The sequence below is a fragment of the Parus major genome, chromosome 1 (assembly GCF_001522545.3).
Source record: "Parus major isolate Abel chromosome 1, Parus_major1.1, whole genome shotgun sequence".
In the NCBI taxonomy this organism is placed as follows: Eukaryota; Metazoa; Chordata; class Aves; order Passeriformes; family Paridae; genus Parus; species Parus major.
Window position 1 is genome coordinate 33,850,104 of NC_031768.1, and position 24,853 is coordinate 33,874,956.

Below are 24,853 nucleotides of genomic sequence, written 5' to 3' on the forward strand. Positions count from 1 at the left end.
TTCTTCCTATAACAGAATAACTACTAAGGATCCTCCATCTCTCCTTGGAAGCCTAGGGAATCATTCACCTTCCTTCTATTGTGCCTGTGTTGGGAGTAGAATGTAGGGGTTAACTGAAATCCTGCTTGCTAAAAGCATTCAAGAACAGCAGGAAATAAAAAACCAAAAATCCATTACATGCAGATTACGTAACTGCATGTCAAATGTCATGTAAAACAAATGGGGAAGTGACAGAGCCACATCTGAAGTCGCTGGAAGTTAAAGCAAACAAAATATATTATTCTTCACATATTTACATGACTGCAAAGATTTTTGCAAATGTGACATTATGTTATTCAGTAAATGCTGTGGACATTTTCTTTTAATTTCTGCAAACACTTTTTCACCTAACATGATATTGTAGCCCATGATGAACAGAACAAAAACAACCTACAGTTGGGCAGTGAGAAAGTTCAGAAATTTGGGGTCGGTATTTTTCTTGACATTTCTTTGCCTGAAAATATGCCAGACAGAACTTTCTTGGCTGTTTATATATATATATATATATTTATATATACCTGCTAAGGACTGATCTTCCTCTCCTGGGCTTGTGCAGGGGCCATAACCAACATATACAAGCAGTCACTTTAAACATGGACCAGTCACACAACAGTGCTGTTATTTCCAGAACATATTATTTAGGGAAGCCTGTTTATTTATAGAAGTGGTGTTTCTATGAGCATGTTGATATACTGTGATTCTGTTGAGTATTTCAGTATTTTTGGGTAATATGTTTGTATATTGTGACTATTAGTGCTTAGTTCATCTGACATAACAGGAAGGAAGAGTTAGTTGCATGATCTCTTCATGTGAAGTTGTTAACATCTACCAGTCAGGAAACTCAAGAAAGCTCAAAAAGCAGTAAGGGAAATGATAAACTGAGCAGCTTTCTAACTTGCAGCATTTGTTATTTAAAACAAAGCTAACTGGCAGAGGAAAACACTTTGAGATTTCTGCATGTGAATACAACTACAAGTGTCCTCCTTGTTGCAAACCAAGATCAAACAAGATAAATGAGGAGAGTTTTTCAAGAGAAGGTATGTCTCTCTATGTTGTGTGTTGATATTTTGTGCCACAGAAGACTTTTTTCAGGACACAAATATTTTCCAGGGATTAAGTTAGGTACAGTCATACATGTACAAAATCCAGATTAGTGTCGTTTGACGTTAAGGCATTTTAGAGAAAATGTTGAGGATTCTTTTGCCTATTTGATTAAAAGTAGAAATGTGTATATACAAATTTTCTAAAGAGTTCTGCATGACCCAAGGAAGACTATGAAATGTCTATGATATCTACTGCACTATTTGACATTTTTTATCTGACATCTATTTTTCAGTAACTGAAAGAAAAGTTATTTTCTGTATCCTTTCTATAAATTGCTCTAAGTAGAAATATGGAGATTTCTATTTCTTGGGGGGAAAAAAGTAAATCACAAAATCGTGGGATTGTTGAGGCTGGAAGGCACTTCTGGAAATTGTCCTGTCTCAAGCCTTGATTAGAGTGGGGTCAGCTTCAGCAGGTTGCTCAGGGCTTTGTCCATTCAGTATCTCCAACACTGGAGACTTCAAAGCTTTCCTGGAAAACCTGTTCAAGTAGTTGACTACCTCACAGCAAAAGGTGTTTTCTTGTGTTTCAGTTGAATTTCCATTATTTCAGTTTTTTCCTATTGCTTCTTGTCCAGTCACTTGTCAGCTCTGAGCAGAGCCTGGCTCTTTCTCATTCCCCACAGCTGGGTATTTGTACACATGGATAACATCCTGCTGAGCCTTCATCTCTCCAGGATGGACAATCCCAGATTTCTCAGCCTCCTCTCATATGTCAGAGCCCTTAATCATCTTTGCTGGACTCCCTCCAGCAGCTCCATATCTTTCTTCTGGGGATGCCAGAACAAGGCCAGGCACTCCAGGAACACCTCCTGCTGGCAGCACTCTGCCTCATGCAGCCCAGGGTGCCTTTGATCTTCTGTTCTGCAAGGGTGCATTGTTGGCCCGTGGTCAGCCTGTGCTGTCTCTGCAAAACTGTTTTCCAGGTGGATCTCAGCCTCTGTTAGTGCCAGGGTTGCTCCTCCAGGAGCACAGGACTCAGCACCTTTCTTTGCTGTATTCCAAAAGATTCTTGTCATCCCATTTCTCCAGCTCCTCCCGGTCCCTCTGAAGAAAAACAGTCACTATCACCCACTACTCCCTGTTTTGTATCATCTACAGGAACCAGAATACTGACCTAAAAACTGAAACAGTTGTATTTAGGCAGAAGTCTGATAGTAATATTTCATTGCTTGGTATGCATTGTAAGTTTCTATTCTTATTTCAGTGCTTCCAGGAAGGCTTAGCCAGTGTAGGATATTCTCCTCATCTTGACAATGTATAAGTATCAGTTTATCCTCACATTACCCTGTGGGTAAAATACAAAGTTTCATTTCTGGAAGTGTATCATGGGCAGGAGAGATTTTCCTAGAGACACTGAAGCAAATAAGTCTGGTCTCAGGTGACATTTTCTGGTACCATTCTGCACTGACAGCTTAAGAGCAAAAACAATAGACTAAGAGGGTAAGAATTGATAGTGCTTAAGTCAGTATTTAGTGGATGCTTTCTGTAGAAACCACTACAGACTACCTGACTGTATTTTACTTCTGACACATTGGAAAGGTGGATAGATTTGGTTTATAACAAATTGGCCTGGAGAGAGCTAGGGAGTGAGCTGAGAATTGAGGAGTCGGGAAACCGGGTGCTTGAGGAGACCCTGGGGCCCTCCCCTGTGTAGCAGGACAGACACACACTTCTGAGGCTGGCCAGGGGAGAAAAAGGAAAAAGGCAAGGCAGAAAAAATCATCTAGTTTGGGCATTTTCATCCTAATAAATTCTATTTTGATGAAATATGAGGAAATACTGCTTACAACAGAATATGTGTGGTTCTTCTGATCTGATCCTCCAAATAACACAATCATTCTGACATGAGTGTTCTTTCTGGCACATTCAACACTGAGGTGACTTCAGAACAGAGAGAGCTTTACCACATCTGTCTGAAGACCAGTCTGAAAGAGGGTGGAGGTCCTCGAGGCAGAAAACTCCTAAAAATACAATACTGGAGCCACTTGTTTGGCCACCACACAGAAGCTCTGGATTGCTCAACTAAATGGCTTAGGGATCACCACAGCTCCTATATCGCTCATCCTGCCTGCAGGCAGAAAAAGCCCTGAGGATCTGGCTATGTGTTGGGACATTCATCTGGAATGGTCATTTCTTAAGAGGAAAGTGAATGCTTACAGGCCCTGCTATTCCCACTGCATGTCCAATGAAATGTCCAGAGGATGGAGACAATGATGCCAGCAAACACTTCTCTTAAGCAGACAGGATGATTCCTATGGCAGTGTCCCAGATGGGCACTTCCATGAGAAGGCATGAAGGGTACTTACAATATGGGGCTGCAGTCATGTGTAGGAGGGAGATTTTGAAAGCATAGGAGTAATCAGAACAGAGAAAGGGAGATCTCAAGGAAAATGAAACAAAGAAAACAAAGATGAGCAGACAGTTGCTAAAGAGTAGGAAAACAAACGCCTAGAAAAGTAACATAAGATGAAGAAAGGAACGGGAAAATGTTGAGTGACTGAACAAAATGGAGAAAAATATGATTAAGAAGACAACAGGTGTCAAGATTCTCATGTGCATTTCTGGGGAAGTCCTTGAGAGCATGGGAAAGTGGAAATAACTATTCACACCAATATCTCACAGAGCATTTCATGGACAGTCCTCCATACTGTTTGTACTTGAGATTCTTCAGTATCACTTCCCAGCAGCCTTGGCCACATCCTTACTGTAGTATGATGACTTACAAATATGGATGCTGAAAGAGATAAGCAGGTTACAGTGAAGAGTCTGCCTGTGTTGCAACCCCTGCATTGTGTCCTGGCCCAGCTTGAATCCCAGGGACCATGTCACATCAAGCCAATTTCCAGGAAATGTGACATGCCTTCTGAAAATATTCAAGACTACAGAATTACTTGCTTGGAACATCAGGGAGGGTTTTTGCTTTCACCACAAGTGGAGTCAGTTTGAAATCAGCATTCTGAAATGACCATAAAAATTAATACAGAAAGGTTGACTATTAACAAAATATTACCATGTTTCTCTTTTTCCTGAGTTTGTAAGAATTTAATTCAGTTTTAGAATTATCCTTAGTACTACCAGCAATCAAGAAAATTTCTATTACAAAGTTGCATTGCACTAATGCTAAAGCAAACAAAAATTTAACCAGAGTTGCTTCTTCATGTAGAAAAAAATATAGATGGGAATAGAGAAATCTCTTCTAAAGAGTTTTAACCTCCTTGGAGAGAAGGAAAATGTAGATAAGATGAGAAATGTTTGACAAGAGCTGATGCCACTGTTTGACTAGCTTTGCTCAGTCCTCCATAGCATATGAATGAATGTGGAGTCACCCTTTGCATGTACTCACACTTCCTTAGTAATTTAAATTGCCTAGAGTGATCTGGAATATCTGATGCCTTGGTTTCTGACACTGAAGCAAGCAAAAATTTGAAGCAAACTATTCTGTATGGATGCAAACCTCTAAGAACTGTGGGAGTTACGTAGTTTGAAAAGTGGAGATGCGTTTGTGATAGCAAACAGGAAAAAATACTGTGGTGTCCTGAACTTGGCTGGCCACCAAGCTGCCCACCAAGCTGCTCTCTCACTCCCCCTCTTCCTTTCCTTTCCTTCTCCACTCCTCCCAGCAGATACTATCCAGCCACTCCCTGTGACAGGGGCCACAGGACACATAGCAGTTGTTTTGGAAGTCAAACGTCTGGACAAGAAACGCCTCATCCCTCCCCAATCCTTCTTTCTCCCAGGTTTTATTGCTGAATGTGATGCCATATAATATGGGATATCCCTATCAGCTGGGGTGAGCTGTCCTGGCCGTGTTCCCTCCCAGCCTCTGGCTCACCCCTGTCCCACTGGCCTCTGCAGAGTCGGTGGGATGGGGTTGGAGAGACAACCCTGATGCTGTGCCAGCACCTCTCAGCAACAGCCAAAACACCGGTGTGTTAGCAACACCATTCTAGCAACCAATGCAGAGCACAGCATTGAGATGGTCACAAGACAATTGTTTTCATGCAAGGAAACCTGACTTTCTGATGTTACAGTTAGGATAGATATGTGGGAAAAAATAACTTTAAGTCATGATCTCTGCACTGAATACAGTGCATGTACTTATCATCATGGGAGTCTGTGACCTCTTTATCTCAAACTACTTAGTTATAGGCATTATCATGGCTATTCTGTTCTTTCAAAGAAGAGGTGCCTGCCAGACATCCTGAAGCACACCCTCTGCCTGACTTTTCTAAAGAATATTTTAAAATATTTAAGTTTTGCAATCCAAAATACACTTCAACACGATTTTCTTTTCTCTTTTATTTTTCTTATTGTTTCCTTTTTCTTTCTGAAGGTTTCATTATCTCTTTTCAGAGAAGGAAACATGTTTGATACTCTTGGACTCATTTGTATGATTTGGTGGTATATGATGCTATTTCATCCCTTGCATGCTGATATCCAATGTATGGAGTGTAAGTATGTTTTTGCAGATATAATCTGAGAGAAGAGGTTTAACTCTTCATTTATCAGAGATACTTGTAATGAAACTGGCAATTGCTATCTTAAGCCTGACAGATACTATCCTCTACTATTCAACAAAAGCAATAGCATCTCCTTAATGAACTTATGCTGCAATACTTTCAGCAGACACACAGGAATCACTGATTACAAATGTGAATATGGACTGGAGAAAAATGGAACTGTCCTGGGAGAGCAGCAGGAATTTCTCTGAGTACACATGTACCATCATGGACAGGGATGTGGAATACACAGACATAGAGGTAAACTTGTTATTCATTGGGATAAATAATCATACCTTTTATCAATTTCACTTACTTTGGAAGAAATGAATGCTGTAGATAACATCTGACATGTGGCTATTTGCAGTCTACAGCTTGATCTCTTGGGGGCTGTGGAAAGCCATCAGCAATGCCAGGGTGCATTTGCTGTGAGATGAGCACCCAGTGCATACTAAAGAATTGAAATTCTGACACCAAAGTACAAAAAAAATGATAGCCTGAACTGCAGCTATGTTGAATCATGAGTAGTAATGTAGCTGCTGAAAAAAGGGGCTGTGAGATTGAGATTCCTAGAGACTTTAAAGAGACAGAGCAAGAGACCCTCCCACAAAAAAAAATCCGAGAAACACTTACAGGGATTATGGTTATTTTAAATTTTTCACTTGTTTCCCAGTAAATTAGATCATGCCTATAGCACAGATTATGTTATAAACCCACATTATCCAAAGAGAAAAATAGGAATCTCGACAGAGATAGAGATGGCTTATTTAGTCTAGCAAAGAAGGTGCCTTTATCTTTATTGAAGATTATTCGTGCAACACCATAGACATTTTTAACCCCTGGGCAGGTCAGATTAGGTCTTTTATTTTGCTTAATCATTTGATTAAATTCTTTTTTGGCTCCACTATGTGTTAGCCATCCTCTGTTATGCCACTGGGCTATTAGTCTCCTGAAATAGTTGCACAGTGGTGTAGTATCCAGTTCCTGAGCAAAGCTTTTGTGTAGTTACATTTTTGATCCCTCAGTTACATTTTATATCACCCTTGAATGCTAAAGGAGACAGATAGCTCTTGAGCCAAAAACATACATAAACATGGAATTACATTCCTGAGTTGCATTTCCATAGCCAGCCTCATCTAACAGAAGGGGAAAAGCAGATAAATAAAACATCAACATGTTCTCCTTTCAGGTGGATAGTCCACTGTGCAGCTTTCCAGTGGAAATACACATGCCTCTGCATAAAGGGGTATTCTTTATCATTGAAGTGCCAAACACAAACATCTCAAAACATTGCACCTTTCTCCCTGGAGGTAATGTATATGGTCTGGCTAAGGCTTTATCCATTTGCAATATTTTAAAGGTAAACATTGCCTTAGAAAACAGTTACTTGGACAGTAAGCAACTCCTATATTTTCTTAAAACCTTTTTTTTTGTTTTTTCAGAGCTGTTAAAATTATTTGCTCTGTAATAAATATCTCCATCACTCTGCAAGAGATGTATTACTACAAATATGTCCATAATTGCATTATTCTCTTTTGTACTAAGGCTCCAAAATGCCAATAAATTACAGTGGTTTAAGGGTGGCTTCAAATAACTCTTCTGGCTGTTACAGATTAAGAATGTTAGTACTCATTTGTTGAATGCTTTTCTGCTGGGCTATTGGTGTGTTTTTTGTGACCCATTTTTCCCTTCCTTCTCAGCTCAGAGATCTCCATTAAAATTCCTCAGCCCCCAGTGCTGCAGCAGCAGTATGTAACTGGGGTATTTCAGACATGGCAGAGGTGATGGATTAGCAGTTTTCTCATGTCTGAGAAAATGCCCATTGCTCTTCTCTTCCTGTAGAAATGACAGTGGAAACACCCATGGCGACCCTTAAAATACAAACCAGGACACACAAAACTTCAGTGTTCCCCCCCCAGCAGGCCCTCCCTTCCAAGTGTGCAGCTGTCCCAGAGGATTCCCTTGTTCTTCCATAAGGCTGCCCTCTTTATTGGGCACTGGAGAGGGCTGGAGTCAGTAGCAGAGGAAGCCTCCACACTTTCACTGAATTCTGGACATAGCACAGAAAGAAGCAGAAAACTGGTTGAAGGAGAAGAGGGGAAGAGGCTGAGGATGCCTGCAAAGCCCAGCCATGAGGGATCTTCAGAAGAAACAAGGTTCCCGTTTCAATGTGCTCCAGAAAAGCAAAAGAGCAAGTCACCCACAGGAAGGTAGAAAAATCTGAGGAGGAGCCTGCTTGATTGGATAGCAGGAAAAAGTCCAACCTTACTTTTAAAAGTCTCAGGATTTTTAATCCTCTGTGTAAACACATCAGGAGTGTATTCCTGTGCATTAATTGCAAAAGAATAAATACTTTTCCCTGTAGCAGGATGTATGGTATTAAAAAGCAATGTGATTCCTTTTTACGTGGAAAGCTTCACTTACTGACAAGTTTCACAGTTCAGAGGCAGTTAAAGTGGAGTGAGAGTAGAGTTTTCTCTCAGTTGTCCTTCCTAACCCAGGCAATAACTAGCTGGGCTTGCAGATATCTAACATATCTGTGTGCCATGATCCTCCAGCTTGGAGGAGTCACATGAGTTTTCCTCATCATGGATATTCCTGTGTTTGCAGGCATGAACGGATCAGCCATTGAAAACTTCTCCTGTGTGATTTATAACATTTTCCTCATGAACTGCACTTGGCAGGCAGGAAGGGAAGCTCCAGCAGACACACAATATTTTCTCTACTGGCAGAAGTCAAGGTAAGGAGGTCTCTTTGGTCCAGGGAGTTCTGAATTCTCATTGCACACATCACAGTGCCCATGTTTAACTAAAATACTTTGCTGTGTGCAGAGATGAAGAGGAGATGGAGTGCGAGCTTTACATCAAAGATGAAAATTGCAGAAATGTGGGATGTATCTTCCAAAACGTGAGCATAGGGACTGAAAAAGCTTATTTCCTGGTGAATGGGTCTAGCAAAGACTCCCTGATTCAGTTCTATGATGAGTACATTGACCTGTATAAAATTGGTAAGTAATTGAACATTTTATTTTATTACTGTTTTATAAAATAAGCAAGTGGGCAATTTTTTCTGGAAAGCAGATTAAAACAAAGTCTGTAGCTGTTGCAGTATCCTGCACTGCAAGGCAGACTTTGCTTCCAACAGCTGACAGAATATAGCTTCAAAACTTGACTAAAAAGCAAAGGCAGAGGCAGCCTGAAAAAGACTGCTGAGAGAAGAGGTGTAGACCTAGGCATGGACTCCAAGTATTGAAACACGATGGTTAGATTTTCAAGGCCATCTTTCTTAAAAGCTTATTTTATCATCCCTTAATGTCACATGTCTCTGAACCACAAGAGCTACATGTCCTAAAACCAGAGGCAAGGTTCAGCTTCCAAATTAGGACTGCATTAGTTAAATATGTGGGTATCTCTGTGAGTTAGGTGTTTAAGTCCCAAGAGAAATCAGGTTACACTGACTAAACAATATCACAGGCACTCCACTTCAGATGCCTTGAATGCATCATGAATGATATCCCACATACAAAAACTTCCTTTTTCCTATGGAGACTCGCATTGTCAGTGTGCAGTTGGAAAACATACGTATAAGGAAATGGCACTCTCCTGAATGCACTACTGAATTGCACAAACTCTTTCATACCTTTTTCTTTACACAAACTTCATTTACTTCAGATATTCAAAAACTGCAGTGACACATTCTCAAGTTTTGGTGAAGTGTTTTACTGCTGTTTACCAGAAAACTTCAGCTAGCACCAGCAGCATGCAGCTGTGTATCAGCTGCCTCACTTTCACATGCATTTTGCTGTGAAGGCATGAGTTGCAGCTGTTTACTGACCATGCCTATATTAATTATTCAATTTTTTCCCCAGAAATACTCACTGCTCCATTAAATGTCACTGCCCATTGTACCAAAGATTCAGCAGGTTGCATTATTACGTGGCGTCCACCCCTTACAAGTCATGTGGAAGAAGCAAAGTGTTTTCAGTATGAAATCAGCATACAAAATAAGGTAAAAACAATTTCCTGGTTTGTCTTTGGTACTGAACCTATGCTCATAAATATCTATAATGGGTAAATGTCTGACTTCTTTATTTGTCAGTTTTTCTCTCATAAGCTGTGGTGTCCTCCTGCTCCAGTTTTGCTGGTCTCATATCCCACCTCTCATGAATTTCTGCAGCTCAGAAGCTTACCATGGTAGCAATTGCTCAGCCACAAGACCATTACAGAAAAGATCAGCTGAGGGTTAAACATAAATACACAACTGTAATAAAGCAAGACATCATTAAATCTCATTTGTTTATTTAAAAAAAAAGACCAATGGCTTGCAGGCTGTTTGGATTATCTGGATTTTTTATCTTTCACATATTAATAGTATCTATCTTGGTACCTATTGGTTCAAGGAGCAATTGCAGTACATGCAGCTTTCCAGCTGGTTGGTATAATTTGACAGTAAGATCTTGTGTGAAGTACTTACAGAGTTTTATGGAAAGATATAAATCACAACATAGCAGTATTGTCGAAAGGTTTATTTGAAAGAAATACATGTTAACTCTTGTTTCCTCTGCCACAGTCAGAATGTGTGGGGTTCAGTGTAGATTTCTACATTTGTGTGGGAAATTCAATTCCTAGAGTGAAACACCTTAATGTAGGTGTTTGCACAGGAGCAGGAATATCTCCTAAGGGTCAGTGCACATTAGGGCTCCCTGCTGTGGAGCAGTAGGTGCCTCACAGCCCTTGAGGTGTAGAAGGTTCCAGAAGTACTGACATGGAGATGGCTCCTAGAACTCACACCTTCCTGGAGGGCCAACAGAGGTAAGACAGCTAAAGCAGCAGTACACATCTGAAGTTTAAGCAACTCATTTACACCCTGTTTTATATACAGTCTATAAGTGTATATAAGCACTATAGTCTGCTTTATAATCCAAGACACACTGTGGGTGTGTTTTCTGTAATGAGACATTCCTTCTGTTACACCTTTCTGACTTTTCCATAATGCTGGCTATCCTGATATAACATGTGATAGATGTTTCCAGGACCTCAGCTTTTCAATGCTTTCTGAGATCATGACTAAAACTCACTGCTGTTGAATTTGTTCACTCATTTTTGAACTTATCCTTTCCTTCAGAATTTTCAGGTTCTTTGATTCAGGTCAATGTTTGATTCCAGTTAATTAAATTTTGACAGCATAGATGTGTAAGTAGCTCTTCACAGAAAACCCCTGAGCATGAATAAATCTAACAGAGACTTTGACTGGAAGGAGGGTAAATTTGCTATTCACATCAATTTTCTGCCCCAGGTTAGCAAACTATTGTGAAATCACAGCTTCCAGATCTGCCGTGTTTGTAGAATGATGTGATTGCTTGCGTAATTTGGATATGGATGAGAACGCATAGTGCCTATAAAAGTACCCCTAGTGGTAAATACAACTTCTCACATCTACTGATAAATAAAATGGAAATGTAGAAAGACAAAACTGCATAAAATGCTGTTCTTCTGGGACATTACTGGAGAATAATATCTGACTGATTTTTCAGTTTAAAATAACTTATGATCTTCAAAAGCAAGAAAATGAGAACAAAATAGAGAAATATTTGATTGATAAGAAAATAATAAAAATTAAGGTTTGTCTTTGTTTTGCAGGATGAACCCAAAGAAGAGAAAAAGCTTCATCGTGTAAGTATTCTTGTCACTTACAAATTTGTGGGCTTGCCTACTTAAACACATAAATATCATTACAGAAAATACACTTACTTCTAGAACTACAGATTTTGTATCAATGTAGCAATGAGATTTCAGGAAAATATGTTCCTGTGATATCTTTAAGTGTAAATTTAATACATCCCTTTTGGATGGGGTAGGCAAAATTTTCCACTCATTTCACAAAACTTCATACATTCCACCTATTCCACAAATGGATTTTGTTTCTGACAGGTGTGACATTTTGCTTACTGAAAATATGAAACACTCGTTCGCATTGTTAGCTCAGGACAGCTAGGCAAAGGGAGTACAAGAATCCTAGGGAATATAATAAATACTATCAGTTTTCCCTCAACAAATGAGTGGTCTTCTAAGCCTTGGAAGGGCTTGACAGATTCCAGAATTTGTATAAAGTATCATGAGGCCAAATATTGTATTGTCTCAAGAACATGTAATCTTTTCAGCAATGACAGACACCATCCATGTCTGTTTAGTTCCCATGAGGGTTGCAAGGGGAGTTTACAGGGTACTTCAAATTCTGCTTTCTGTCTTTCAGATTTCTTTAGGGTCCACAAACAAGGACACAAAACAAAAAAGTGTCCATAAATCATAATAAAAGAAATTAAAGACAAAATGAACTTCACAAAAATTTTAACCTTCAAAGACCAGAGAATTTTACTGGCAAGATCGAACATGCCTAAAAAAAATCATACAAATTATTTTTTTATAGAAACCATATCAGGAAATTTACCCAAAAACTTCGTTAACATCTGCCTATGAGGTGAAATGTAGAGTCTGATCACTTTCCTTTTAGGTAAGGAATGACAGATATGAATTCCAAAATTACAATAAGAAAAAAAGATACACTCTGAAAATCAGAGCACGTGGAAAACACTGTCTCGTAAGCTCAAACTGGGGGGAATGGAGTGAACCCATTGAGTTTGGTAAGACTGTGAATTTATTTTTTTTTTTTCAGTATTATCTTGTTTACTTCCCATTCTTCCTCACAGTCACAGAAATGAATAAAATCTTAATTTTTACCCAATTACTTGGAAGGAGCTGGGTGGATTTTATTATTGTGGAGGAGTAGCTCCAATACTCTGGCAGCAGAGCCTTTGATTAGCTGGGATTGTGAAGGCAGCAGTTACTCAGATGCAAGGGCTACAGAAACAGACTGAGACAGACCCACTCTTGTCTTTGGTCTGCTGTGATGAGGCTGCCTCTCAGTTCTCTTAAGTTTTAACTACACACATCGTCCCCTTCTGCATCTTTCTTTTCACCCTTTCCATTAATTTTGTTCTATTAATTGTTCTGTAATTCTGTTTATTCTTCTCTTTTTCCAGAATTTTTTAAAAATTCTATAAATTTTAACTCTCTAAATTTTAAATATTTGAAAAGGCTTAAAATGTATCAAGTCCATCTGCATATTTTGACAAAATTCTCTAAGGAAGTCAAGTTGAAGTCCTTTAGGGCATTCAAAAATTGTAGTGAAATTCACATTCATTACATTGTACAGTCACAAAGGCAGCTTTTCAACATGCTAAAATATTTCTCTCTCTTGGCTGTTTCAGGTCAAGGGAATGATTACTTTATTTTTGTGATTTTATTTCTGATTGCACTGGGAACAATCTCAATTACACTTCTTCTGCATTGTCTTTTCAAAAGGTAAATCAACATTTTTTCTGTAGACACTACTGGCAGAGTATTATCTATATGAAACACATTCCTCCAACCTCCTACTTTCCTATATGCAAATTTAAATAATCTGACCATCAGTGTCATGAACTATTACCACCAGGATTGCTGTGGATTGTGTGGCCCTTTGACATGCAAAATTCCTAAGTGGGAAAGGATGTTGAAGTTATTAAGTGATTGATTCTACCAGATCCTACAAAAGCTTTTTTTGTTCTTACTTTTAAGCATTTAACATCCAGGTTGCTTTGAAGCCATTGGCTGTATATAGTACCCAACAGGAGGGAATCCAAATCAGCACATTTTCATGAAACTTCTCACTCAATGGTGAAAGTTATGTCATGTGATTTATTCAAAGTAATTTCTTAATAACATATTTACTGTGATTCTAATCACAAAAGAAAATTTAATAACCCAAATGCTAAGTGTAATATTTTCCCACCAGTTACTCCACAGAAAATATTTTATTTCTCAATTTATTCATAAAGCAATAGATATTCAACCTTGAAAGTAAAAAATGCCATTAAGTTACAACACAAAATGTTTGTGTAAGTTATATTAGCCGTATTTTCAATTTATCCACAATCCCATTTTCTACCCAAAGGTACTGCAGTTTCAAGAACATATTTCCTCCCATACCACAACCAAGAGACAAATTCAATGCATTAACTGATGCTGTTATCCAGGTATGATTTCTTCTTAATTCAGTTAAATTTGTTAACTACACACCACACCAGGCCAAAGACTAGAACTGACTTATAAAAATGTTAACATTTGGTCCAAAACTAATTTCTGTCATGCAAACTATGCTTCTCTGAAACACGAAATGCTCTATGCCAACACTAAAACAAAAGATCATCCTGGAGACATTTGCAGACGTATTTAAAGACCAGACTTTTCACTTTTACTGAGACAAGTAATTTCTGTCTGTACCAGCTTTGCAAGGTTGCTGCTCATACTTTAAAATAACCTGAGGATGCATTTTCCATTAGTGTTTTCAAACATCAATGGTCATAATATAATGTGAATATATATTTCATAAGCCTGACCTATACCCATGTAAAAATCCCATCACACTTAGTGCAGATCACTAAGGGCTGGAAAGACTTAAACTAACCTTCCTCTTTCTTCAACACAGGACTTGCAATTTCAGTGTCTTGTGCAAACTGTATTTGACCAATATACTGTAGCATCCCTGCACAGCCTATTCTGCATGTTTATTTAGCCTTACTTTTAAAAAGCCTTTTTAACAGCTTGGTTTAATGCACTTAGAATCCATTACTTTTTACCCTTACTTCTTTCCTCTTCACAGTATCTTACCTGCACACTGTCAACAGCAAGTAACTCTTCTTTCTGCACACATCAAGACAAACAGGCTTCAAACCATTCCTGCTTCTCAAATCCATCCATTTGAGCAGTGGTTTGTATGGTGATTGCACAGTGAGGGAACACTTCCTCTTAGCTGGCTAAAGCAAAGACATAATAGAAGTCAGTAAATCAGGCTAGTCATTAGTTGCCTAAAATTCAGTGGGCAACACCATGCACTCTAATGAGGATTCCAGAAGTGGAATTTTCATTTGATCATTTACAAAGAATCCCCAAATCTCTGACTACTAAAACTCTAGTTTTGGTAACTATATACCAGCTTGTCATCTTGATTAATTTGTCTTTGGTCCTACCACCTTTGGCTTTCATAGAAAGCAGGTAGGAATGTGACTTAGATAGGTTTCCTCATACACCTTAAGTCATGAATTCCTGGTATCTCACTTCCTATCAGGCTGCCAGAGCTAAGGCTACAGAGCAGCAGCAGTCCACAGTCCATCATATTAAATAATAATAGCTAGGAAAGTAACAAGCAGTTTTTGGAAAATTGCATACTGATTGTTGCTTTTCCTAAGTGTGAGTTTTTGAGTGCCTTCCAAATTCCTGTGCATATACTACCAAACACACTCAAATCACTCCACTGCAATCCACAGGCCTTTGTGGATGAGGTCTGTAAACTGTGGCACTTCCATGCAGGGAGCAATGTAGCAGAAGCAGTTGCCAGAGTTAAGTGAAGCCCTCAAGTTAACTCACACTTCCCAACTGCTGCTGTGAAGATAATTCATATGATTATGACATTTTTAAACTGTTTGATCTACTCTTAAAACCAAATTTTATTTTACCTCTTCTCTCCAAACTCAGTGGCTTTAACACTGATTGAATGCTTGGAATTCTTCCAAGTTATTAAAATAATAATAAAGTACAAAAAGCACATTTTCAAAAGCTCTCCTCCACTGAATACCAAACACTCTCCCTGACATTTAGTGCTAACGGATTTTTGAGCTATTTTGAAACCTCAAATATCCTTTGCTAATCACGTCTTTTAAAAGCTTGCATTTCCTCATTTTGCCTCTATTTACACAATGACCTTTCACATTTTCTCATTTTTCCTCCTTTTACACAACACTTTTCCTTATATTGCTGGAAAAGCTCGTGATTTAAAAAACCTAACTTTCTGCACTGCATCCTTAAAACACTCATGTTAAAGAACTGCCAGTTTTATTTGCTTTATGATCCCACCAACCAAATCATTCAGTGCATCAGACAACTTGCACTCCTCTAATCCATTTTATTTTACTCATCTTACTACAGACAATTGACTTTCTAGTTAGGCACTCTCCCCATATGCTTTCCTCACCATTACTGAGTTTCATCACCTCTTGCCTGGAGTTAAATATACCCCAAGAACTTGCAGGACACACTCGTTGTGCATTTTCCTTGGAGAACAGTAAAGTAGCCCAAAACACCATGACCAAAAAGCCCTGCAGTGCTTTACCCATTTTTCAGCTTTCCTAGGAAAAAAGCCCACAGGACACCCTGGTTTGATGCTCTGCAATATACCCTCAGTATGACAGCAAGCTTGCTTTTTTAACCTTTTTCCCCTACCTGTACTATTGTATCTGGGGTTTTTTTTCCTTGAATTATTTATCTTCCCTCAAAACTTTAAACTCCAAGTGCTCTCTGAGTACGACGATCTTACCTAGCAGCATGCTCTCCCCTGGAACTCCAGGTTAGCCAATGTTAAAATGTGCAATACCAACCAAAATATTTTATCTACATGTCTAGACAATATGGAAAATTCAGGCAATACTGACTGAATGAATTCCTTCTATTGTCTCAGCTAAGGGTGTCCATGTCCAAATCAGCTTCTGCTCTTTCTCCTGCTGACAGCTAGTACTGATCAGACCCACTGAAGCATTCTTTAACTATCCTTAAAACTGTTTTCTCCTGCCTTGCAATCACTTATTAAGTACTGAAAGACCAAGAAAGGATGCCTTTGATACTGCTGAAACTAATGTTCAGAATGATACCAACAGCAATTTGTAGTTTACTGCATGGTACCTAATTTTCTTTCTCTTTAGACAGAATATGTAAATTTACCAACAAAAAGTCATACTGAGGAAATAACTACACTGGAAGGATGATCCAACTTTCCAAAAACACACCTGACTCCCCAACATGAAAGAAAATTATGGATCCTGCTGACAAGTACTTCAAACCAACCTATAAAATATAATCACCTGTAAAACTGTCCCCTCAAATCCACTTAAAATGGAGCTGAAAAAAAAAGGATAAAAATCAGTAAAATTTGTTCTTTTCCCTTTGTTCAAACCTGCAATGCCTGGCAACAAAGCTTTTCTGCAAGGACCTGCTTTGAAGTGCTTAAACCTTGCTAAGAGGTTCTTCACAGTGTGAAACAAACCCTCTTATCCAGAATAAAGCTGTTACCTCTGGTCTAATAGTGATTTCCTGTAGGCTGACAGGCTTGCTGCATAATGCCACAGCAATTTTACTGTAATTTTTATATGCCCAGTTATTTTCTAGAGCACAAACCAGCTTCTTAGTATTTAAATTTTCTCTTTGCTCTTCCAACTAGTACACCAAACTATCCCAATAAATACAATTAACCTTATGCAAGACAAAAGTGAAAAATAAAATCATACTTGTTAATTGTTAACTATTAGTACTGGTCTGTCAGTCAGCCATCTCATGAGCTCAGTATTGCCACTGTAAATAGACCTCTGCAACACTGTGATCCTGTAGTTTTAGTGTGTACTTAATTCACACAAATAGCAGCTAAAGTCTTCAATACAACAGTTGTGAGAAATGAAATAAAAACTAGCATTTAATAGCTAGATTTTAAATGTACAGTTTCCTCACATACGACTTTTTACTTTCTCCCTTTCTCCCTTCAAAGGGTGCAAATGTTATTTCCAATGCCTTCAAAAATAATATAGGCTTTAGATGCCAGTATTTTCTTTTAAAAATGCTGGATGTTTTCCTGTTCATAGTTTTCAAAATTAATGAACTTCAGAGTGTTTCAATAAGACAGAGAACAAATGCATTTTTTTTAAAAGTCTTATTTATTGTTTGCCTCTTACATCCCTAAACTGCATCACACATTGGAAATTGCTGCTGCATGACTAAGGGAAGCCATATATTAAAAAAAAAATAAACCTGAACACCACAAATTAGTTCATATTGAATGTACAGCTTATGGAAATTGCAGTTCCACTTAGACACCTACATTTGCATTTGTTTCTTGTCCTATTTCTTTTGGTTAAACCTTGTTCAGAAGGGGAGATTGGGTGTAAAAGTCCTGTCCCTGTCAAGCTGCTGAATTAACTACCACATTTGGTTTCCCTCACAAAGCTTGGTCCACCATACACTCACAGGGAGGCATCCCATCATTATCTCTACCCTGGCAAGGCACTGATACAGAAAGAAACCTGATTAATATGTTTATATAGACAAAATGTCTACCCCTGCTCCCCAGCAAATTGATTGGCAGGGTTAACACCAAATGACCTGCCTGCACCACAGGGAGCTGCCATGGCCACACAGGATTTAAGAACCACTTGCAGTAGGAACATGAAGTTTGCCATTAGTATGTATACAAAGTAGCTGTGTAATGTCCTTACATTCACATACAGATGCTGAAAGTGGTGCTTGTGCAACAGTGAAAGCAAAAAGGTAAGGTATGCTCGAGAGGAAGGTAATAACCAGCCAAAGCCAAGCACGCACTTTAAATATTTCATCTTGAATCGCAATCTCAGAAGGCACACAGAAGAAATCAAGATAGCTCAGTCAGCCTTCAATGAGTCATACAATGATGAGTTTTCATTTCTCAAGATATAGGAGGAGTTCTTAAACCATTATGATTAACACCTTGTTTTCCTCTACTGGTCCCTCTACCGTGTCTTTGCAGATTACAAAATACAAAAGATTATATACATATGAAGAACAGCACGTGGGTATTACATTATTTCAAAAAACAGTTATGAGAAATTACTCAGTCTGGTCTTCTGACCATCTCTAAACATCAGTCAGTTAATACTGAAGGCTGACCTACTTTGATCGATTATTTTACAGCTACACAGAAGCACACACATTCCCTCCCCACCCCCCTTCAACTTCACCTATTAGACTGCAACTCATTTCAGATTAAATTCAACCTTCCACAGAGCTACTGACCACTGCTACAGATGAGGCCAAACCATCTTGAATGGCACAATCAACACTTCCAACCAGCAGCGACAATACAATACATAGGTCACTCAGAAGTTGAAGGCATTTACTGGGTTACTGGGTTTTTGCATGAATACCATGATGCTTTCCACACCAGTTTAACAAAAAAAAAAAATAAAAAAATTTAGGCTGTTTTACCAAGGGCAAGAGCATTACTTTTTGACAGTCCTTGGTACTTTGGGTTTTCCTAGCACTACAACTGAACCCTCCCCCAGTTTTAAATCACCTAAGTTGTAAATCAATTTCTAAGAATCATGCAAAAAGCCACTTGCAGCAGCCCATCATACACTATCAGGCACAAAGAATGGGAGTGGTTTCTATTAGTATAACCCATGCTTCCCCCACCCCTCCTCTCTAAAGATCTCAAATTTAATTATTTTTTAAAAGCATATTTTGTTACAGAATAACAAAGTGTATCAGGGTATCAGTGTAAGGGTATCAGAGGACCCATTATCTGAAACAAATTTTCAAATACAAGAGGCTTTCCCAAAGCTTTTATGTAATAATATGAACACAGACCGAGTAAGTATGTTTATTGTTTTACAGCAGAATGCCCCAATTTAAGAACAAAGTTGCTAGATGTTCAGCTGTGCAAAATGGTACATAGTGCTTCAGTACAAGTGGAAAAGAACATGATTTGTTAGCAAATGCTTTCAAATACAATTTTATGGTCCTAGAAGATAGGACTTGAAACCGGAGACTGATCCACAGGCAAATGATTTTTTTTCTGCCTAAACTGGACCTAACAACTTTGGACCCAGAACCAACGCCACTCATTCCTTACCGCTGTAAAGAAAAATTGCTGCACTGAATTGCCCGATTCAGTGTCTTCATGCATGTTACAGAGAAGTGGATCAGTCCTCTATGTCAGTTTCTAGCCCCATCTAGAAGTATCATCTGGCTCCGATAAATAAGACTCACAGGAATTTCTTGAAGGTCAATGGTCCATAATGGTAGTTATTCTACATGATCTGCTCAACTTGATTTCCAATTCTATTTAGGCTGTTTAAATTACTTTCTTGAATTCATCATACAGCACAAGCACGAAAGCACCCCCCATGCCTCTGAGAACGTTAGACCATGCACCCTTGAAGAAGGCCTTTCCTCCTTCATCCCTTGCAATCTTCCGCCAGCAGTCAATTGTTCCAGAGTACATGATATCAGCTGCAGAAAAAGAGTGAAGAGTTATTAATTCCTGTTTTATCTCAGATAATTTTAACAACTGCCTTGTTTCACTTAACTGCTTTGTGATCTCCCAAACCTGAATTTAAAATTGTAACATAATACTTACTAAAAATATTATATTAAATGTATCTTTTTAATACCTCTGTTTAATCTAATAATGCAAACAGGCAGTCTTTTTTTTAAACTTCATGTTTCGTAATGAAAAGCCCTCAGCATAAATCCTGACAATCTCAAGTTGAGCATTACTGCAGTTCCTCATTTGAGTACATTATAATCAACTAGATTTACGGAACAATGAACTGTAACTCTTGAGGATGGCTATTAGTAAAAAAGATCTCCATCTTATTAATGCTGTTTTAACAGCATAAGCAGCTCTGTGGATTCACAGCCTACCTCCTTTGCGTCCTGACTGCATCATCATTCTACGCCGCACTGTATCAAAAGGATAGGAGACCACGCCAGCCACAGCAGTCACTGTCTGGGCAATCATCCAGCTGATAACAATGTGAGTATTTCTGGGATCTGGGAGCATGCCTGTAGTAAAACAAAAAAGACAATTAGCTTTTTACCTTGCACATACTCCTCTGGTTCACTCATTGCATGACAGCTATTTTACTAGATGTAGTATGAAACACTGTAGACCCATACTCTCAATAAAATTGCAGCAAAACACTTCACAAACTTGAAACATACTAAAGCCATATTTAGAAGACTTTCTTCTCAGGAAACAAAACAGATTATCATTTAGGCACAAGCGTTCTTTTTAGACTGGCATGAGAAGACTAGACTATTCACTACATTTTAATAAAGAAACATCACTAAATTAAGTCATTGTCCCTGTGGATAACATTAAACTAAAAACTAACATCAATGGCTTATTTGCCCAAATGTCAAGCTTAAAAATTACTTTGCAAAAGCACTGCTCAATCCCATTCTGCTAAACACACTTGTTTAAACACACTGGTCCAGTGTAACTTCAAGCATTCACTAAACAAAATTATTCTAATTGTGTCTGGTCATCAACATACTTTCCTGACCTAAGGAGCCACTACTTAAAAGTATAAAACCAGTAATTAGTAGGCTGTTGCCATCAATGCATGCACAAGTTCTCCCCTGTATACTTGCCACATGCATGACACTGATATTCCCCTTCACCTTCATATATCCAAAACCAGACAATACAATTCTAGAAACAAGTTTTTCAGATCCCCTCTGAAATATTACCTTTTGCTGTATCATAGATCCCAAAGTAGGCAGCTCTATATATGATGATGCCTTGGACAGAGACATTGAACCCTTGGTACAAGCCACGCACACCATCAGACTTGGTGATTTTGACTAGGCAGTCCCCGAGACCAGAGAATTCTCTGTCTGCGCCAGCTTTTCCAACATCAGCAGCCAAACGGGTTCTTGCAAAATCCAAGGGGTAGACAAAGCAGAGGGAAGTGGCTCCAGCTGCACCACCAGATGCCAGGTTACCAGCAAAATACCTCCAGAACTGAGTGTGCTTGTCTACACCTCCCAAAAACACCTGCTTATACTTATCCTTGAAGGCAAAATTAAGAGCTTGAGTTGGGAAGTATCTGATGACATTTGCCAAGTTTCCTCTCCAGAAAGACAGCACTCCTTGTTCCTTTGGAATACGCACTACACAATCGATGATACCCTTGTACTGCTTATCAGCAGCAATCTGTTTACTCGCATGTTGCACCTGCAAATAAAAATACAAATATTGATCACTTGCCTTGGCAGGTCAATGCTGCAGCTGGGCTGAAAGCTGCTTCTACTATAAAACAAAATTGTTAATTCTGAATGCCCATTGTTGGTATTAAGGAAAAAGCTTAAAATTGCTTTAAGTTTCTCAGAAATCAGGACTTGCCAAAGCATGAACAGACAGCTGCAAGAATTCCTCTGCAACTACAGCACGGGACCAAGGCAGGGACAAGCCTCTTCTCCCGGGCAGCTAGTGACAAAAGTACACAACCTCGAGCTGTGCCATGGAACGTTTAGGGGGAAATAGGGGAGGAATTTTTTCAGACAAAAAGTGATTAGACGTTGGAATGGACCACTCAGGGAGATGGTGAAGCAACCGTTCCCGGACGCGTTTAAGACTGGACGTGGCACTTCGTGCTACAGTCTAGTTTAAACGGTGGCGTTAGGTTGGGCTTCATGATCTTTACCAACCTAACTGACTCTATGAGGTCCAAGGGCAAGTATAATACAAATACATCACGACAAATACATCGGGCCTACACAGAGGAGAGAGCCTTTACTGACAGAGCCGGGCCTGCGGGCAGGAGTCGTCTGAGGGAGCCACGTTAGGCCGACAGCCTTGCGAGCCCCCCGTCCGGTGCCGGACCGTCGCGAAGGTCACTCGAGTCACCTTGGGGCGCCACCGGGTCACGCCGGGCCTCGCGCGCCGGTCGCCGCCCGACCCCGCCCCGCCCGCGGCCCAATCGCGGCCCGGGTGCGCATCACGTGAAGGTCGCCAAGATGGCGGCGGAGAGCAGCCGCCCTCCCCTCCCTGCCGTGCCCTCGGCGCTGGGAGCGGGGCGGCAGGAAGTGACACCAGCCGCGGCCGCCCCCTTCGGCTCGGATCGGCTGGGCCCGGCCCTCCCTTCCTCCCCTCCCCGCACGGCGGAACCGGCTCCGGTTTCCCCGCCGCCACCCACGTGACCTTCCCGCCAGCCGCCTCGCTGGCGCCCTTTGTCCCGCGCTGGCCGCGGCCCACGCCCCCATTCCTCCCTCGGTCCTCGGCCGGCCCGGCGCCCGCCGGGGCAGAGACGGGGGCCGCCCGCGCTACCCGTTCTCGTCCGCGCCGCTGACCTGGAGCAAAAGCTTGACCCGCTCGATGGGGGCCACCGCGGTCTTGCTGATGGCTGCAGCGACGCCGCCCGCCAGAAAGTCCTTGAGGAAGGAGATGGCCTGGTCCGCCATGTTCGCGCCGCGCCGGAGCCGCCGGGAGAGAAACGCTGCTGCCGCTCAAGCCGAAAGGGCGGGAGCCCCGCCGCGCATAGACTTAATGCCGGGCCGCGCTGGCCACGCCTCCTGTCGCCCCATTGGCCAAGCCGTCTCAGGGGCGTGGCTAGAGACGAGAGCCCCTGCCCTCAGCCCGCCCCTCCCATTCCGCCCCGCTGCGGCGCCAGTGTCGCAGCGCCGCGTCACTCGCGGCGGCCCGGCCCCGCCACCGCCCCGGCCCGGCCCGGTCACCGCGCGGCAGCCTGCGGGCCAGCCCGCTGCTCACTCAATTGTCCTCACTACAGTCGCCTTCCCCAGCGCTCTCCGCGATCGCTTTCTGCCGACGCCAGTAGCGTCCGCATCAGCCTGCACAGCCCAGCGGGTTCCCGCACCGCCCGGCACGCAGGCTCTGCAGATGGATGTGGACGGGCTGGATCGATGGGCGCTAGTTGTATTGAGATTCAACAAGACCAAATGCCGAATGCACTTGGGTCACAACAACCCCATGAAGCGCTACAGGCTGGTGCCAGACTGGCTGGAAAACTGGCCCGCGTAAAAGGGACAGGGGGTGCTGGTGACAGTATCGGAAAACGAGGCAGCGTGTGCCCAGGTGGCCAGGAAAGTCAGTGGCATCCTGGCTAAGAGGACCAGGGCAGTAATCCTGTCCCTGCCCTCTGCATTGGTGAGGCCACACCTCGAGTACTGTGCCCAGTTCTGGCCTCTTTAATCCATTCAGGAAGGAAACAGGTGTTGAGGGTGGATCCAGAGAAGGGGAATCAAACCGGTGAAAGTTCTGAAGCACAAGTGCTGTGAGGAGCGGCTGAGGGAGCTGGGGCTGGTTAGCCTGGAGAAAAGAGGACTCGGGGGTAGGTGACCTTACCACTCTGTACAACCACCTGAAAGGAGGGTGTAGCCAGGCGAGGGTTGGCCTTTTCTCCCAGGAAACCAGTGACAACACAAGAGGACACAGTCTTAAGCTGTGCCGGGAGAGGGTTAGGTTGAACATCATGAGGAATTTTTTCACAGAAGGCATGGTGAGACATTGGAATGGGCTGTCCAGAAAAGTGGTGGAGTCAATGTCCCTTGGTGTTTCTAAAGGAAGAGTGGATGTGGCACTTGGTGCCATGATCTGCTGATGTGGTTTTGGGTCAGAGGTTTTATTTTATCTGAGATTTTCTACATTAGCTGATTCTGTGAAGCTGAATGTGAACTGGTGAAGCTCTGGCTTTGGGGTGTGGGTCTATGGGCCCAGGCTGAGCAGCACAAGCAACTGAAACTGGGAGGCTCCTTCTAAGCCAGTCTAAGAGGGAGACACAGCTTTCTGCGTGGGGTCCCGGTGAGGCAGCAGCAGGTGTCAGGTGGAGGGGAGCAGATTTCAGGCACTGTGCACCAGTTGGTTTTGCTCCATGCTCACCACCCTCTGTGTAATGCTGTGTAATCCATGGCATATCCATGTTCCAGGTCCTGTACCTACCTCCTCCTTAGCACTGCCAGTGCCAAGGGTCACATCCTGGGGCTTTTCTGCATGTCATTGAACTGATCCAAGACAATGGAATACCAAAGGATTTAGCTGCAGTTTCCTGTGGGACAACAGAGGGACAATAGGACAGGGTATTTCCAGCTTCCTGTATGGGCACTCGAAAATTAAGTTAGATGCTGTGAGAACCTCCTCTGCAAACTGTCAAAGCAAGCACTTATGGCAGGGACTCAGGCCCTACCAAGACAGGCTTGGTTTCCATCATCAGTAACTTTGCTAATTTTATTGTATGTTGAAATTGATATTTTGAACCTGTCAGACTTCTGTCTGAAATTACACCGATTCTTTCTAGAAGTATTGAAATTATTCTAGCTGGAGGGCATTAGTTCACATCACCTGCTTTCACTTTTAGTGGATCTTTCCAACCAAAGTAAATAAGACCAACCTTTTTTTTTTAAAAGCAGATGACTGGTGAACCACAAAGATGCAGTAACTGAGGTACCAGAAACCACTGTTTACACAGTATTTTGTAGGATTTCAGAATGAGAGCGTATCTCTCAAGAGGGCATATTGTGAGAAGAAAATGTGCAAGGCATAGCCTTTGTCTCTGCTCTAGTACAAGATATGTCA

The 24,853-nt window shown here is 41.1% G+C and overlaps 2 protein-coding genes across 5 annotated transcripts; one reads left to right on the forward strand and one right to left on the reverse strand.

Annotated features, from left to right (window-relative positions):
- Positions 1 to 21: 21 nt before the first annotated feature.
- Positions 22 to 18,718, forward strand: LOC107201488 (granulocyte-macrophage colony-stimulating factor receptor subunit alpha-like). 4 transcript variants are annotated; one of them, XM_015620781.2, is made up of 12 exons: positions 22 to 1,076; positions 5,479 to 5,596; positions 5,769 to 5,905; positions 6,834 to 6,954; positions 8,255 to 8,384; positions 8,476 to 8,651; positions 9,513 to 9,652; positions 11,284 to 11,316; positions 12,155 to 12,284; positions 12,912 to 13,005; positions 13,637 to 13,718; positions 16,437 to 18,718. In XM_015620781.2, exons 1-12 carry the CDS (start codon positions 1,053 to 1,055, stop codon positions 16,497 to 16,499), a joined length of 1,248 nt encoding a protein of 415 aa, XP_015476267.1. In that variant the 5' UTR covers positions 22 to 1,052; the 3' UTR covers positions 16,500 to 18,718. The 4 variants fall into 4 exon arrangements, with proteins under 4 accessions (XP_015476267.1, XP_015476282.1, XP_015476277.1 ...); XM_015620796.2 differs by having other exon boundaries at positions 9,558 to 9,652; XM_015620791.2 differs by having other exon boundaries at positions 5,772 to 5,905.
- A 364-nt stretch (positions 18,719 to 19,082) lies between these two features.
- On the reverse strand, positions 19,083 to 22,801 carry SLC25A6 (solute carrier family 25 member 6). Its single transcript, XM_015620840.1, has 4 exons — positions 22,615 to 22,801; positions 21,013 to 21,499; positions 20,182 to 20,322; positions 19,083 to 19,767 (listed from the first exon to the last, which is right to left on the reverse strand). Exons 1-4 carry the CDS (start codon positions 22,723 to 22,725, stop codon positions 19,610 to 19,612), a joined length of 897 nt encoding a protein of 298 aa, XP_015476326.1. The 5' UTR covers positions 22,726 to 22,801; the 3' UTR covers positions 19,083 to 19,609.
- Positions 22,802 to 24,853: the final 2,052 nt, after the last annotated feature.

Bases quoted from the DNA above. Each gene is read 5' to 3' on its own strand.
- SLC25A6 (XM_015620840.1), bottom strand. From the start codon at position 22,725: ATGGCGGACCAGGCCATCTCCTTCCTCAAGGACTTTCTGGCGGGCGGC. The intron at 21,500-22,614 runs GTCAGCGGCGCG...TTTTATTTGCAG, and splicing joins GGGTCAAGCTTTTGCTCCAG to GTGCAACATGCGAGTAAACA. The intron at 19,768-20,181 runs GTAGGCTGTGAA...CTTTTTCTGCAG, and splicing joins GCAGTCAGGACGCAAAGGAG to CTGATATCATGTACTCTGGA.
- LOC107201488 (XM_015620781.2), top strand. From the start codon at position 1,053: ATGAGGAGAGTTTTTCAAGAGAAG. The intron at 5,906-6,833 runs GTAAACTTGTTA...TTCTCCTTTCAG, and splicing joins TGGAATACACAGACATAGAG to GTGGATAGTCCACTGTGCAG. The intron at 8,385-8,475 runs GTAAGGAGGTCT...TGCTGTGTGCAG, and splicing joins CTCTACTGGCAGAAGTCAAG to AGATGAAGAGGAGATGGAGT.